This window comes from Myodes glareolus, chromosome 4 (assembly GCF_982192425.1).
Source record: "Myodes glareolus chromosome 4, mMyoGla1.1, whole genome shotgun sequence".
Lineage (NCBI taxonomy): Eukaryota > Metazoa > Chordata > Mammalia > Rodentia > Cricetidae > Myodes > Myodes glareolus.
This window is the reverse complement of record NC_142029.1, coordinates 61944417-61959429: the sequence shown is the minus strand read 5'-3', so window position 1 is coordinate 61959429 and position 15013 is coordinate 61944417. Positions and strand designations below refer to the sequence as shown.

Below are 15013 nucleotides of genomic sequence, written 5' to 3'. Positions count from 1 at the left end.
TTCTCACACACACGGTCCCTGGGTCATCCATGTATTCACTCTGGACTGGGCATTGCCTGCCACCTACGGCAGACTCCCTGCCCATTCTCACCTCCTAGGAGTAGTCTTGAGAGATGTCCACAGGTAGGACACTCTCTCACACATGTACAATCCGATGGTTTTAGCCAGCTCACACCCTGTGGCCCGTGTCTCTGTGTTGAGCAGCGGCAGCCACATTCTTTTCCAGCAGTTGCGTCCCCTGTGCGGATGGAAAGACGTTTCCCAGCCTTTGCCAACTGTGTGCGGGGAAGGGGACAGACAAGTGTGCCTGCTCCTCCACTGAACCATACTTCGGCTACTCTGGGGCCCTCAAGTGAGTGAGAATCCTTTGCTCTGGAACTGGGGCATCTATTAGTTATTGTTCTTCTAACTGTGACCGAATACCTGATAAGAAACCACCTAAGAAAGAGAGACTTTACTTTTGGTTTACAGCCTGAGAGGATACAGTCCATCATGATGGGGAAGGCCTGGCAGCAGGAGCAAGAGAAAACTGGTCGCATGGAGCAGGGGAGGCCGGTGCACCGCTCTCTTCCTGCTTGTTATTCATTGCTAGCCTCCAACCCGTAAAACAGTACCATCCACATTTAGGGTGGGTCTTCCCACCTTAATTAACCTAGAAACTGCCTCATAGATATGATCTTTGTTTTATGGTCCAGCCTAGCTTGATAATACCAACCATCATAGAGAGACAAAGGCACAGGATCAAACAGGACATACCCCTGGCCCCCAGATGTCCTGAGTTCCTCCCATTGCCTACCCCTGCTCCTAAACATCCTGAGGAACAATCTTCTTTGTGGGAGACCTCACTGTCTCCCCAAAGCTGGGACCATAACATGCTATTCTTCATGATAACAGAAGTGCCAGGGGAGGGTGGTAAAGACTCATCGCTGGGGACTGGGATTTGCAGACACAGGCCTCAGGAGCTTCCCAGCTATGGACTGGGATTTGCAGACACAGGCCTCAGGAGCTTCCCAGCTAACCATCTTTGGCCAGCTAGCCATCTTTGGTACTTTACCTGTGGCTTTTCATGCTCTGTAAGGGAAGAAGGTGACTGCTCGAACCAGAGAGGGACTAACTGGGTTTTGGGGCTATCTGATAACTTTTAAAAGCCAAAACCAAGCCAGTTGCTTGGAGCTGCTCTCTGAGAGGCAGACAAGGGTCCTGTCTGCCTCGATATCCTTCTCCAGAACTGCCTGCAATGCTGGTGTCTAGGTCTCCTGCCTGATTCATGGCTCAGCTTGGCTGTGATGTTTTAAAGGCTTCAGATAAGGCCATTGCCTCTCTGAAGACAGATGGATGCCTAAGAACCTGTGAGCAAGGCCCCAGCAGATCCTAAGAGGCATTGCACAAGAGCCAGGTGAGGTGTGTTCCTAGGCAGAGTGCCTGACCTTGGCTGTCCTGTTTGCAGATGTCTGCAGGATGGTGCGGGGGATGTGAGCTTCGTGAGGCACCTGACAGTGTTTGGTAAGTGCTGGACAAAGAGTAAAGCGGGCCCCAGCCTGGCCAAAGGCTTGGACTCTGTCTCACTTCTAGAAAAGGGTAGTATTGAGACTGTTAATGGCACAGAAGGGATTTTAGGAAAGCATTCCCACAATTTCTACATTATTTAGGACCCCACTTATTCTTAGCTCATATCTGCTGACGACCTCCCTATCAGGGACCTGCACCTGCCCTTCCCCTGCTCACTCAGCTAACCTATAGACACCTCCATAAGTCTAGTTAACCTGATTTTTGGATTGCTATTTGCTACTTTCCAATAATGAAAGAAATTATTTCTGCAATGTCAGGCATTAAGCCAAGTGCCTTGTATGCGCTAGACAAATGCTTTACCCTTGAAAAACACCCCCCCCTCCTTATTTTTAATTAAAAACAAAAATAACACAGTAAACCTTTCCACCATTTTGGACAATTTAGCTCAGATAAGCAAAGGAACAATTTCAGACAAGTTAATATTATATATTCTTGAATTGTGTGTGTGTGTGTGCGTGCATGTGTGTGTGCGTACATACATGTGCATGCATGTGTTCATGTGTGTGTGTGTGTAAATTCTGTGCACTGAGCCCAGAGCCTCATGCATGCTAGGCAAACACTAAACCTTCTTTAGCTTTTCATTTAATATTTTTGGTCTCTTGAGACAAGCTCTCACTAAGTTTCCCAACTGGTCTTCAACTCATTCTGTAGCCCAAGCAGGCCTCAAATTTCCTGCCTTCCTGTTCAACCTCCAAAGTAGCTGGGTTTACAGAAAAAAAAAGTCACTAGGCCTGGCCAAATTCTTGGTTTGTATCCGATTAAATATCAGATACAGACACACTATGCGGCTCAATGCTTAGCTCAATGCTCAGCTCAGTTTTATAACAAATTCTTCCAGGAAGCTTTCAGATCCTCACAGTTTACCCTGGGCTTGGTTACAACCTAGATGCCTTCCCCTGTGATGACGTCAGCATCCTTTGCTCGTTTGCTCAGCCATTCACAGTTCACCTTCTCATCGCTGCGCACTGGACTGGTGTGTTAGCATTTTTGAAATTGGGGCGTGTCGTATTATCAACAATTTTCAAGACTAAGGCCCTTTTGGGTCTTATCTTCCAGAACCAAACTGCCTCTAATAATTGTTGTTGCAGCTTTTGGATGCCTGTGTTACCATGGTTGTACCAGCAGGTGGCATCTCCTAGCACTTACTAGATTTAAAAGACCCTCCCTCTGGGAAGGAGCAGGCTTGTCCCAGACCATTCTGGCTTATTTTACCAAGGTAGTAAGACCTCCACTTGCCGTCCAAGGAGCACTTTCTGAAACACTCCTCCATGTGGGATGTAAGTGACTATCGATGGTAAGTCAGGGTTCACCACCACCGCTACTTTGGCCATCTGGTGAGTGAGGCAGAAGGGCATTTTCTTCCTGAGGTTGTTAGAGCACATGGATTTCCTTTTAACTTAAAATTTAATGTTACTAAATTACTGAATATTCATGGTCTGGCAAGGTAGTACATGCCTTTCATCCTAGCCCTTGGGAGGCAGAAGCAGGAGAATGCTGTGAATTTGAGGCCAGCCTGGTCCACATATTGAGTTCCAGGCCAGCCAAGACTATATAGTGAGACCCTGACTAAAATTAATTAAAATAAAAAATTCTTTCCTTGGATTTTTTTCTTCTTTCTCTCTCTCTCTCTCTCTCTCTCTCTCTCTCTCTCTCTCTCTCTCTCCCCCTTCCTTTCTTTCTTAACAGGGTTTCTCAGTGTAACAGCTCTGGCTGTCCTGGAACTTGCTTCATAGACCAGGCTGGCCTCGAACTCAAAGATCCACCTGCCTCTACCTTAAAGGCATGCTCCACCACACCTGGCTCTTTGAATTTTTCTAAGTAGATTACAGGTAGGTGTTCCATATTTAATCAATATTTTTAATATAAAGATTTTACATGTGTTTTTTCTGTGACATATTGAATTTATGATAGTTCAGAAAAAAGAATAATGATCCCCAGAATCTAATGGTAACCCCCTGCTTCCTTCTTGCCCCCCTTTTCCAGTACTGATCGAAGTGAGGGCTTTGCACATCCAGCAAGGGCCGTACCACTGAGCCATGTACTCCCAGCCCTCTGTTTACTTCCTTCATTCTGAGACATGGCCTCACTAAGTTGGCTGAGATAGTCTTGAGCTCACTTTATTGTCCAGGCAGGCCATGAACTTGCAATCCTCCTACCTCAGCCTCATGAGTAGCTGGGATAGGCCTGCACTACCAGGCCAGCTCCACTTCTTTCGGTATAAGACTTTTTTCAGTCCCAAAGACTGTGTTCATTTTCCAGGCCTGCCAATACAAAGTGCCACACACTAGGTGGTTTAGGCAATAGAAACACATCATATCCTTCTCCTGGAGGCTAGAATTTCAAGATCGGGGTCAACAGGGCTTATTCCTTCTGAGGATATGACGAAGACTCTTCTGTGCCGCTCTCCTGGCTGGCTGGCCATCTCTGGTGTTTCTTGGCTTGTACATACACATCTTACTTCTTCACTGTCTGACTTCATGTTTACATGGTAGACTCTCTGCGTGCACACCTCTGTCCCATTTCCTCTTCTCACAGGAACACTAGTTGTATTGGGTTAGGAGCCCACTCTATTCCAGTATGGTCACATCCTACTGGTGGACATTTGTAAGGACTACTTTAAAGTAACTTCACATTTGGAGACACTGGGGATTAGGACTTCAATGTACGAATGCACTGAAAATCAACATGGCGTTCGAGGAACCTGTTCTTTGCACCTGCAGAGTTCCCCGACTGGGACCCTAGCCTCCTTTTCACCCTCGACCCTGTCATTGCTTTCTCCCAGCAGGCTCTGTTTCTGGAGAACTTGGCTGCTTTTGTGAGGGACATGAGTTGCCCCAGGATGGCAGCACCAATGAGACGCTGACTCTGTCTCTTCACGTCTATAATGTGATCATTCCACGTCTGGCCTCCTTTAGGTATAAAGAGACCTGAGCAGCCAGGAGCCCTGTGCACAGTGGCGTGGGTGGTCATTGCTCAACGTGTGTTTGCTGTCACCATTTTTATTTGCAGAGCTGCAGGGAAATGAGCAGCTGGAGGGTGCCTTGGCCAGGTGTGGTACACAACCCTGGGTGACCGGCAATGGGAGTGTAAACCAGTTGTTTACCCTGCGGAGTCCTCCGCTCTCCCACCTGTGTGATGCGTGTTTGGAAAGGAGTCTCTGTCCCCTTCAGCCCACTCGCTCTGTGGTGGTGGGCAGAGGTCAGCACGGCTCCTAGCTCAGTCTGCTCACCAGAACTTTCCCTCCTCAGAGGTACTGCCACAGAAAGCAGACAGGGACCAGTACGAGCTGCTCTGCCCCGACAATACCCGCAGGCCAGTGGAGGAGTATGAGCAGTGCCACCTGGCCCGGGTCCCTTCTCATGTTGTTGTGGCTCGCAGTGTGGACGGCAAGGAGGACTTGATCCAAGAGCTTCTCAGAGTGGCCCAGGTACCCCTGCCCAACATCCTTTGCCCAGCTTACAACTCCCTTCTTCAGTGTGTACAGTGTGTGGGGGTGGGGGTGGGTCCTACTTGCCATCTGACTGCAGACTAGAAGTCTTTGTGTGTTCAGGACACAGTGGGTGGTGCTTGCACAGGATCCCTTCACTGACGACCTACCTGGTCTGGGTTTATTACAGGCAGTAGAGGCCATCAGGGTCACGTGACTGGCATCACCATCCTAGGAGCTAAAGACTCTCAGAAGCGCTTCCTATCTTGTTTCACTCTTTCAGGTCTAAAGAGTCCCCTCTGCTCCAACAAAGTGCTTCTCTCATGACCCCACCCTGGCCTGGGACTCCCCTGACCGAGGCCCCAGATCAGGAGCCCTGTCTCTGTGCTGGTGGCACTCTCTCCCGGTCAGCGTCTGTATCCTGTCCCATCTCTGTCAACACGGTGGTCAGACTCAGAGATGGACTAAACAGAGCTGCCCTTGAATCCACGCAGGCACACGGAGTGCACACATTATCACCAGGAGAAATTGCACAACCTTGAGAATACGGGCCACCTACTTTGTGCTTTAACAGAGGAATTTATCTGAAAGGCATTCTGGGGAGAATCCTGAGCCCTGGGGATAAGTTGCGTGTGCCCAGAGGAAGGGCGAAGGATTATTAGGGGCAGCAGCAGGGGGCATTCATGCAGAGCACTGCGAGGCAAAATGCAGTCATTTGACTTTTATTATTGTTAGCGTCAGGTCTCATGTGGCCCAGACTGGCCTGGAACTTACTGTGTAGCCAGTGGTGGACTAAAATTCCTCATCCTCCTTTTTCAGCCTCCCAAGAGCTGGGATTACAGATATGTGCTACCAAACCTAGCAAATGCAGTCCCTTGAAGGCACACATGGGCAGGTGCTACTATAAGCTATAATCAGGAACAACTGTGGGCCAAGCCAAGGAGACACAAGCATAGGGCCTTTGAAGTATTTGGAGGCCTGAAAAGACAAAAGACTGTTTGCTTCTCATAACTGGTTCTTAGCAAGAAACCTGGAGTAAAGAGAGGGTACAGGACACCTGCAGCCCTAATGGCAATGTGCTGGAGCAAGCAACTTCAGGGAGAAGTCTAGCATTGCCAGCAGGGCAAACAGACAAGCAAGTGGCCACCATCACCCTGCCCATGGGAACACACAGCAAGAGTCCTACCGCAGCTGCATGGCACGATACCAACTCAAATCGCTTTCTACAGATCTGTGGGTCAGACCCTAGCAGTTCCCTGAGTCTACATGACTCGAACTGGATGGAATTTGAGCAAAACTTTCCATGAAGAGACTTGTTAGAAGCCCTGGTGACTGCTTTTGTGTACAGGATATTTCCCTCTATGTGTAAAGGGTTACTTTAAAATCTTCAGTGGAACTGGGCAGTGGTGGTGCACACCTTTAATCCTAGCCCTCAGAAGGCAGAGGCAGGCAGATCTCTGTGAGTTCAAGGACAGTCTGGTCAACAGAGCCTGTTCCAGGACAGTCAAAGCTGCAGAGAAACCCTGTCTCCAAAACAAAACAACCCCCCCCCAAAACAAAAACAAAATAAAAATCCTCAGTGGATTCCTGTAACTGCAGACAGTCCTAAACCCTACAGATCAGATGATAGTTAGATAGATGATAGATAGACAGATAGATAGATGATAGATAGATAGATGATAGACAGACAGACAGACAGACAGAAAGACAGATAGATAGATGATAGATAGAGATAGATGATAGATAGATAGATAGATAGATAGATAGATAGATAGATAAAGAGATAGATACTCCTTGATGCAGTGAACTGTGTTCCAGTAAACCTTCATCATTGTGCTAAAAAAAAAAATCAAATTCAAACCACTATGAGTCAACAACTGTCTTGTATTTTTTTCTGTGCACTCAGATATATGATAGTGATTAATATATAGATTAAGCATAGTAAGAGATTTTCAACAATAATAATATATAGAAAATACAACCATATACTCACTATAATTAAAGTTATTTAAAATTTATTGCTTTCTGAAATGTTCCATTTAGTATTTTCGAAGTGCTATTAGCTGCAGGCAGCTGGAACAGCAGGAAGAAACTGGCCAAGGATGACCGCATGGCTCTCCCCTCCCTTCTCTTTACCTAGTTTGGGTTCATTTTGTCTTCACTTTCACCCCACGTCAACAGTGTCCCTCCATTCCTTCTCCTGCCTCCGAACAGGAACATTTTGGACACGGCAAGTCGTCTGCTTTCCAGCTCTTTGGCTCCCCTCACGGGAAAGACCTGCTGTTCACTGATGCTGCTCAGGGATTTCTAAGGGTTCCTCCAAAGATGGACATCAACCTGTACCTGGGATACGAGTATTTTTCTGACATTAAGAAACTAAAGAGAGGTATGTCAGGCCCCGTGGAGAGACCTGCCAAGCTTCACCACAGGGTGAGGCAGAAGTCGCGGACTAAAATTAGCTGGTGGCTACAAATACCACCTAACCTTATTGATCTGTAAAGCCCTCGAGAGCTGCTCAATATCCTGGGCTAATGAACAGATGTTCGGCTGAGCCAGGGAAAAGATCTAAGTTATTTAATGACAAAAATATTATATGGTGGAAGTGGTGGTGCTGGGACTTGAACCCAGGTCTTCACAGATGTGAAGCAAGGACTCTGCTACTGAGGAGTTCTTCCAGTCCATACAAAAGGGATTTCAGGACCTCCATATTATAGACAACTTAATGCAATGGTGGCTCTGGATCCATGTGTTAACTGGCTCCATTCACCCAGTGACAAACGGGTCTGTTCAATAGGGAGGACAGTCCACCCTAAGCTGACATGAGAACATGGCCATGACCACAATCAGGAGCAGAACTAAAAAGGAGTTCCAGAGGTTTTGAGTGCAGCTGCCACTCCCCACTGGCTTTTTCCATCCCTTTCTTTGCTTCTTCTCTGTCTTCACCCTCCTTTTAATCAAACAATAGTCCCTGAGCATCTACAGAGTGTTAGGTGGAAGCTAATGCACTGGGTGAGCATCAGCAATGAGACCATCAGAGCAGAACACGTGACTTCCATGGGATCTGCAAAGGAAAGTTCCAGAAGGCCCAACTCTGGGATGGAGAACTGAGAAGCTTCCCTGGGGAGGTGACATCAGGAGGGAGGGAAGAGCTCCAGTGTCACTGGTTTGCACGAATGCCTGGATTTCTATTTCTCCTAGACAATGACAGGCAGCCAGTGACTGTGGCATGAAATGAGTCACACCCGCTCATTGCCTTCAGTGATGCCCCGTTGGGCAGCATGTCTGCAGTCACCTGGGGCTTTTGGGAGGTCCTTGCATCATCTCTATGTGTCCTAGGTTTGGAAGACTCCCGGAGGGTGCAGTGGTGTGCGGTGGGCCAACAGGAGAGGGCCAAGTGTGACCACTGGAGTGCTGTGAGTGGGGGAGCGTTGGCATGCGTCACGGAGGAGACTCCTGAGGACTGCATTGCTGCCATCACGGTAGGAAGTCCCACTTCCTCATCGGGCCCCTGATTTGGATTCAGATTTTGTTGGGTCTGTAGTTTCCAAAGTTTGTCAGTTGTCAAGATTACAACTTGAGTTACTCTTGAGTAACGCCTGGCATAGAGTAAGCTGTTAATACGTGTTAGCTACTTTTATTATTTAAAGTCTTGGACACAGCAGGTGCACTTTCTTAGACAATGAAACCAGAAGTTAAAATATGTTTTTAATAGTTGCATATCCAAGCACGGTGGTGCACAGCTGTAATCCCAGCACTCGGAAGATGAAAGCAAGAGGATCAGTTTAAGGCTATCCTTGGCTACATAGTAAGATTGAGGCTAGCCTGGGTTACAGGAGACTGTCTGAAACAAACAAACAAACAAACAAAACCCCCAAATCCTGCATGATTTCCTACTAAATATTTCAGTGTCAATTTATCTAGCTAATTGATAGTTTTTATATTTGGATTATTTAATAAATTATTTGCTATTATATGTATGAGATAGGAATTTTTTATCCCTGTAACTGTCAGTATTTTTGAGTTCATTGCTAATCTTAATATATAGCTAATATTTCTGCAGCTACCTTCTACACAACATGTAAACTTCCATTAACTCTCTCAAACCTCATCAAAGCCCTCAGGGTACTTTTCGGTCATTTTATAAATATAAAATTTGCAGGACAATGGTGGCACACACCTTAAATCCCAGCACTCAGGAGGCAGGCAGATCTTTGTGAGTTTGAGGCCAGCCTGGTCTACAGATTGAGTTCCAGGACAGCCTGAGCTGTTACACAGAGAAACTCTGTCTTGAGAAAAACTATACATACCTTACAGTATTTACGGATGTGTACTTTGAGGAGCCAGGGCCTGGAGGCAATGTGGTGCAGTGGTTACTGTAGGAACTCGACCACCCATCAGACAAATCATTTAACACCTTTCTGCATTGGCTTGTTAATTCTCAAACGACACTTCCTGTTGTATCTGACTTTATGAGGCGTGGTGAGTGAGTCATTGCCCAGTGTTTAAATATGTGCATTCACAGTGTGTCACTCATTTAATTATTTTATTATTATTATTATTTTTGAGAGTTTGCCATTTGGCTGGTACTGGGCATTAAAGTTGGCCCTTGCTCTTCCCATTGATCTACAGCCCCAGCCACTGCACAATGCTGAGAAAGAGCCTGGCACAGGGTACCTTTTCCTTACCCTGGTTAGTTTTAGATTTCTAGGGCTGTCAAGGAGTCAAAAGTGAAGCACATATGTGAATTGGTGTTGATGGTGTTTGGCACAAAGTCTCACTCTATATCCCTGACTGGTCTGGCACTCACTATGTTGCTCAGATTAGCCTTGAACTCGTGGCAATTCTCCTGCTTCAGCCTCACCAGTGCTGGAATTACAAGTATGAGCTACACTCCAGTTAACTACTTTTATCTCAGTGATCTTATTTAGGACTATAAGAATACAGTAGTTGCTCTGCTTAGAAAAAAATGATTGAAATAGCAAGTTAATTACAAATGAATTATTTAATGGTTATTCATCATTTTGTTAATTATTTATTAGTTTGTTGGAAACATTTCTTGTGCCATTTTGAGTGCGGATTTGGGGGACAGATTTGATTCCACTGGTTGAAAGAAAACATTTTCCATGAAGCAGGTTAAATAGAGTACCTGAGCCTGGCACATGGGTTGTTGAATTAAGTGGCAATAGTCATAAAGAAAGTGTGCTGTGTGCATGTTCAGGGATCTCCTAGGAGGACACAGGGATATCCCGAGGGCACGGCCTGAGTCGGACCCTTGTTTCTAGCCAACAGGACAAAGACAGGTCTGGTTTTCTAATTTCCATGTTACCACGGCAGAAGACTTGGGAGTGCCACAGTCTGGTTAAATAAGTACACATAACGGGAACTCATGAATTGAAGACTCTGAGGGTTGGTGGGATGGAAGACAGCCATACAGTTCACAACCAATTTCTCTCTTACCTTCAGAAAGGAGAAGCAGACGCCATGAGCTTGGATGGAGGATTTGCCTACATCGCTGGCCACTGCGGTCTGGTTCCCGTCCTGGGCGAGAACTACCGTGAGTGGGACTCTGCTTCTGTCTGGGTGGGGGCACAGAAATGTGAAGAAATAGTGCCATTTTTTTTCTGGTAAGATAATGATACTATATTTGTATCTTAGGGCTTTTGAAGTAGAATCTTCTACTTCCCAACAGAGTCAGCTCAGCTATGTATGTGGGTGTTAGACCTGTTTGCAAAGGTTTTAGGATCAAGGACTGGGCCCCGGCAGCCATGACAGTTCAACCATTCCCCTCAATACACCAACTTAAGAGTCACATAATAGTGAAAAGTCAGAGAAAGAGAGAGAGAGAGAGAGAGAGAGAGAGAGAGAGAGAGAGAGAGAAGAAGAAGAAGAAGAAGAAGAAGAAGAAGAAGAAGAAGAAGAAGAAGAAGAAGAAGAAGAAGAAGGAGAAGAAGAAGCAGAAGGAGAAGAAGAAGCAGAAGAAGAAGAGAGACTTCTTCACCATAGCCACGCAAGCAAGAGGAACAATAGGAGGCATCATGACCCCCAAGTCCATCTTCAGGAATCTAATATGAAGGTTCAAGTTTAAATAGAAGGCAAGAGAAAGAGATCCACACAGATGAGCAGTCCCGGTGATGGTGTGGTCTCATTCACCATTGACCCAGCATGTAGTTTAGTTTCCCCTGCAAGGTGCTTTGACAAGTGTCAGAACTCTATGAAGTCTCTCCTTGGGCGACAAATTCTTCCTCAGGCTGGCAGTAGTACTTCAGTCTTTCCCTTCCCCAGAACAACATTCCTGGAGGAATTCCAGTTCCTTGGGGACAGCTGTTTCAATAGTCTGAGTCAAAGTGAGGAGGAACAAGTGTCTGTCTTTTCAGTATCTCTGCCCCTGCCAGGACAGTTACAGACAGAAAGAGTTCAAGTTCATACCTCTTATTATGACTGGAACAATACTGGAGGGTGTGGGATGGGCAGAGCCATCACAGTGCTTGCCAAATGCCCGGGGGTTAGACTTGCTGTTAGCTCAGGAAAGACATCAGAACCAGACAGCTACTTCAAAAGGATCCCAGCCAGTATCTGCTGTGGTCTCTCTTCTCCTCCCCTTCAAGGGGCACCTTGTTTTATTTTTGCATCTGTTTGAGTCTTGGAGAGATTCTGGGATGAAGGAGAGGGGGTTAAATGCACCCGTAGAACCTTTGCCAGTTGATAACCAGTGACAGATCACTAAATTTACATTTCTCGTTTTAGTCAATCTCAGTAGAGGTTGAGAAGTTCACAGCTTGGATAGAGTAACTTACATGAGGGTTTAACATGGACCTTCTGATTCATTTATCTAATTTTTCAATAAAAACTTGGGAGATAGATGTGGGGTAAGAACCTGAATGGGGTAAGAGAAGCAGCGGGGGAAGCGATCTCCTTTCTCTTTTGTTCCTTCATTCAAAAGAGCCGAGAAGCTCTCTAAGCCCCACCCTACTACTTCCTGTCTCTCTATCTAACTTCAGTCCTCCCAGACCTCTATGGTTAAGTTTGGTCGGCTAGTAGCTAGCTCGGCCCTCTGATTTAAAGAAAACTTTATTGTCAGAATGCAGTCGAAACATCGCACAACAACCTTCAATGTTTCTGTTTTTCTTTTTAGTGTCTACGCATGGTGGCGAGAGACTGGGATCTCTGTGTGTGAATGCACCTTTGGAAGGTGAGTGGGCCAGGAACATCGGGTTTAAAGGCAGAGCCTGTTGCTTAGGAAGAGGATAACAGAAGCCTTAAAAGTAAACACAGTTGGGGACTGGAGAGGGGTTAGCAGCGAGTATGATTACTGGTCTTACAGAGGACCCAAGTTTGAGAACTCAAGATTGATGCCCAGTGCTCACATCAGGTGACTCACAAACATCTGTAATTCCAGTTCCCTCTTTGGTGCCCTCTTTTGGCCTCTGCTGGTACCTTCATAATCTGTACCCATAGATTCATGCAGGCACACACACACACACATATAAAATTTGAAAAAAATAATAAATAAAACCAAACTTATTCGAGTTGAAAAAAGAAGCCAGGTTATTGCTGATGTACAAAACTGTCTCAAGGCCGTCATAATGATTGATGTCTGCAGGGTATCCCACAGTTGAAAAGACTTCTGTTAGCATGGCTCCTGTTTATTCTCCTCAGTAATCTGGTAGAATGAACATTATTGCTTCATGGGATCTAGAGGAGGACACGAAGGCCCAAGGGCCGGGTGGCTTCCCAGGGGCAGCAGAGCTTGAGAAGTGTTGAAGTAAGTGGGATCCCCAAGTCTTCCTGACACAGAGCTGTGTTCCTTCATGCACAGAAATGTAGATGAAGGTCAACCCTGGGGCAGGAGCCATGTGGGCACTTCTAGGAACAGGTGAGGCCTCATGTGAGAAGGAGATTCGCAGGGTTGCTGAGGAAGAGGAGGAAAATGGGAACTACCCTGTGGTTAGCTGGAACTTATTGATGAGGGAGTTAACCTGATCTTTAAAACAAACCACCCTGTCTTAGGGTTACTATTGCTGGGATGAGACACCATGACCAAACAGCAAACTGGGGAGGAAAGGGTTTTTCCAGCTTGTGCTTCCACATCACAGTTCATCACCAAAGGAAGTCAGGACAGGCACTCAAACAAGGCAGGATCCTGGAGGCAGGAGCTGATGAAGAGACCCATGAAGGGGGTGCTCCTCACTGACTTGCTCTCTATGGCTTGCTCAGCCTGCTTTCTTATAGAACCCAGGACTTCCAGCCCAGGGATGGAACTATCTACAATGGACTGGGCCCTCCCAAATTATGGTGGTTTGAAGGAAAATGGTCTCCAAAGGGAATGACAGTGTTGGGAGGTGTGGCTTGTTGGAGTAAGTGTGGCCTTGTTGGAGGAAGTGTGCCACTGTAAAAGCAGGCTTTGAGGTCTCATACATGCTCAAGCCATGCCCAGTGAGACAGACCACTTCCCGTTGCTTGTGAGTCAAGATGTAAGAACTCTTAGCTCCTTCTCTAGCACCATGCCTGCCTACATACTGTCTTGCTTCCTGTCATGACAATAATGAACTAAACCTCTGAACTGTAAGCCAGCCACTGCAATTAAATGTTTTCTTTTATATGAATCACAATGTTCATGGTGTCTCCTCACAGCAATAGAAAACCTAACGAAGACACTAGTTAAGAAAATGCCTTAGAGCCGAATCTCATGAAGGCATTTTCTCAGTTGAAGTTTCCTCTTTTCAGATAACTCTAGTTTGTGTATCAAACTGACATAAGGCTAACCAGGACACACAACCAGGAGATAAGTTCTCCTGCCTGGCCTCTTTACACAGGCCGAAGGAGCTTATATCTCCCCTGAAGTGTCCAGTCTTGAAAGTAGCAGGTGGAGCATGGTCCTTGGATATCTTTTCTGGACTAGCATCTTCATCATCACCTGGGAATCTGTTGGAAATGAAATTTATTGGGTTCTTTCTACTGAGTCAAACACTCCTTGGCTGGGGCTGGAAGTTTGTTTTGTTAGATTTAATGATAATGTTGGATTTAATGATAAGGTTTAAAAGTTCACAGCGACACAGAGTCCGAGGGTGAACACGGATTCTTACTTAGGCTCAGTGGAGATCTGGGGAGCTGAGGGCTTGGCCCAGCACAGCACAGCACATTCAGTCTCAGGTGGGCTTTGTCCCTGTTGAGCACCAGATCACAGAGGCCCCTGGGCCATGCTTCATAAAAGTCACCAGAGTGCAAAGTTGAAGTGTCATGTCCCTGCTTAACCCTAATCTCCCTGTAAGACAGGACCCTGAAGCTCTCCACTTTCTAGACTGATGGCTAAGAAGTCTTCTCTGCATTGTGTTCTCATCCCCAAAGCCAAGGACTGGCTGCTCATCAACCTAGTATTCTAGTCTGATCTTTTATGGTTAGAAACAACACACCTGTTTCAAGAGCAGTTGAAATTCCCAGGAGCTTTAGTCACATGCAAATGGAGATCACCAAGGATGTTTAGAAGACAGTTCAGACAAATGTTGACTATGGTAGAAAAGGTTCAGTCAAAGCATGCATGCAGAAGGCTTTGTATTGAACCAAATACCTCAGTTATTTTCCTTGTTACCATGGCAAAAGCACCCAACAGGAAGAAGGGTTTATTTTAGCTTACAGTGCTAGGGGATACAATCCATCATAGTGCTGAAAGCATGGCGGTGGGAGTGGGAGGCTGCCTGGTCATATTGTATCAGTAGTCGGAAAGCAGGAGAAATGAATGTCAGGACTTGGCTAACTTTTTCCTTTTTATGGAAATGGTACCTGCTTCCCAACCTCAGTTAACCCAGTCATCCCTCACTACATGTCCAGAGCTTTATCTCCAAGGTGGTTCTAGATTCTGTCAAGTCAACCATCAAATGATCACATCAACTCTCTGTGTTTTTCTCTTGTCTTTCTGTCTCTACTATAACTCTTGTCTTTCTCCCTACTATTTCACTTGTCTCTATGTTTCTGTCTCTCCTGTATCTCCATTTCTCTTTCTTGTCTTTCTCTATCTTTCTT

General features: G+C 46.1%; 1 protein-coding gene across 1 annotated transcript in view; it reads left to right on the top strand.

Moving 5' to 3' along the window:
- Positions 1–15013, top strand: part of LOC125388574 (inhibitor of carbonic anhydrase) — a 40392-nt gene that overhangs the window by 10080 nt on the left and 15299 nt on the right. The window contains exons 5-11 of the mRNA XM_048416713.3: positions 205–352; positions 1448–1503; positions 4818–4996; positions 7211–7382; positions 8333–8475; positions 10460–10550; positions 12129–12185. Coding sequence (XP_048272670.3) covers positions 205–352; positions 1448–1503; positions 4818–4996; positions 7211–7382; positions 8333–8475; positions 10460–10550; positions 12129–12185 — 846 coding nt within the window. The remainder of the gene's footprint in view (positions 1–204; positions 353–1447; positions 1504–4817; positions 4997–7210; positions 7383–8332; positions 8476–10459; positions 10551–12128; positions 12186–15013) is intronic.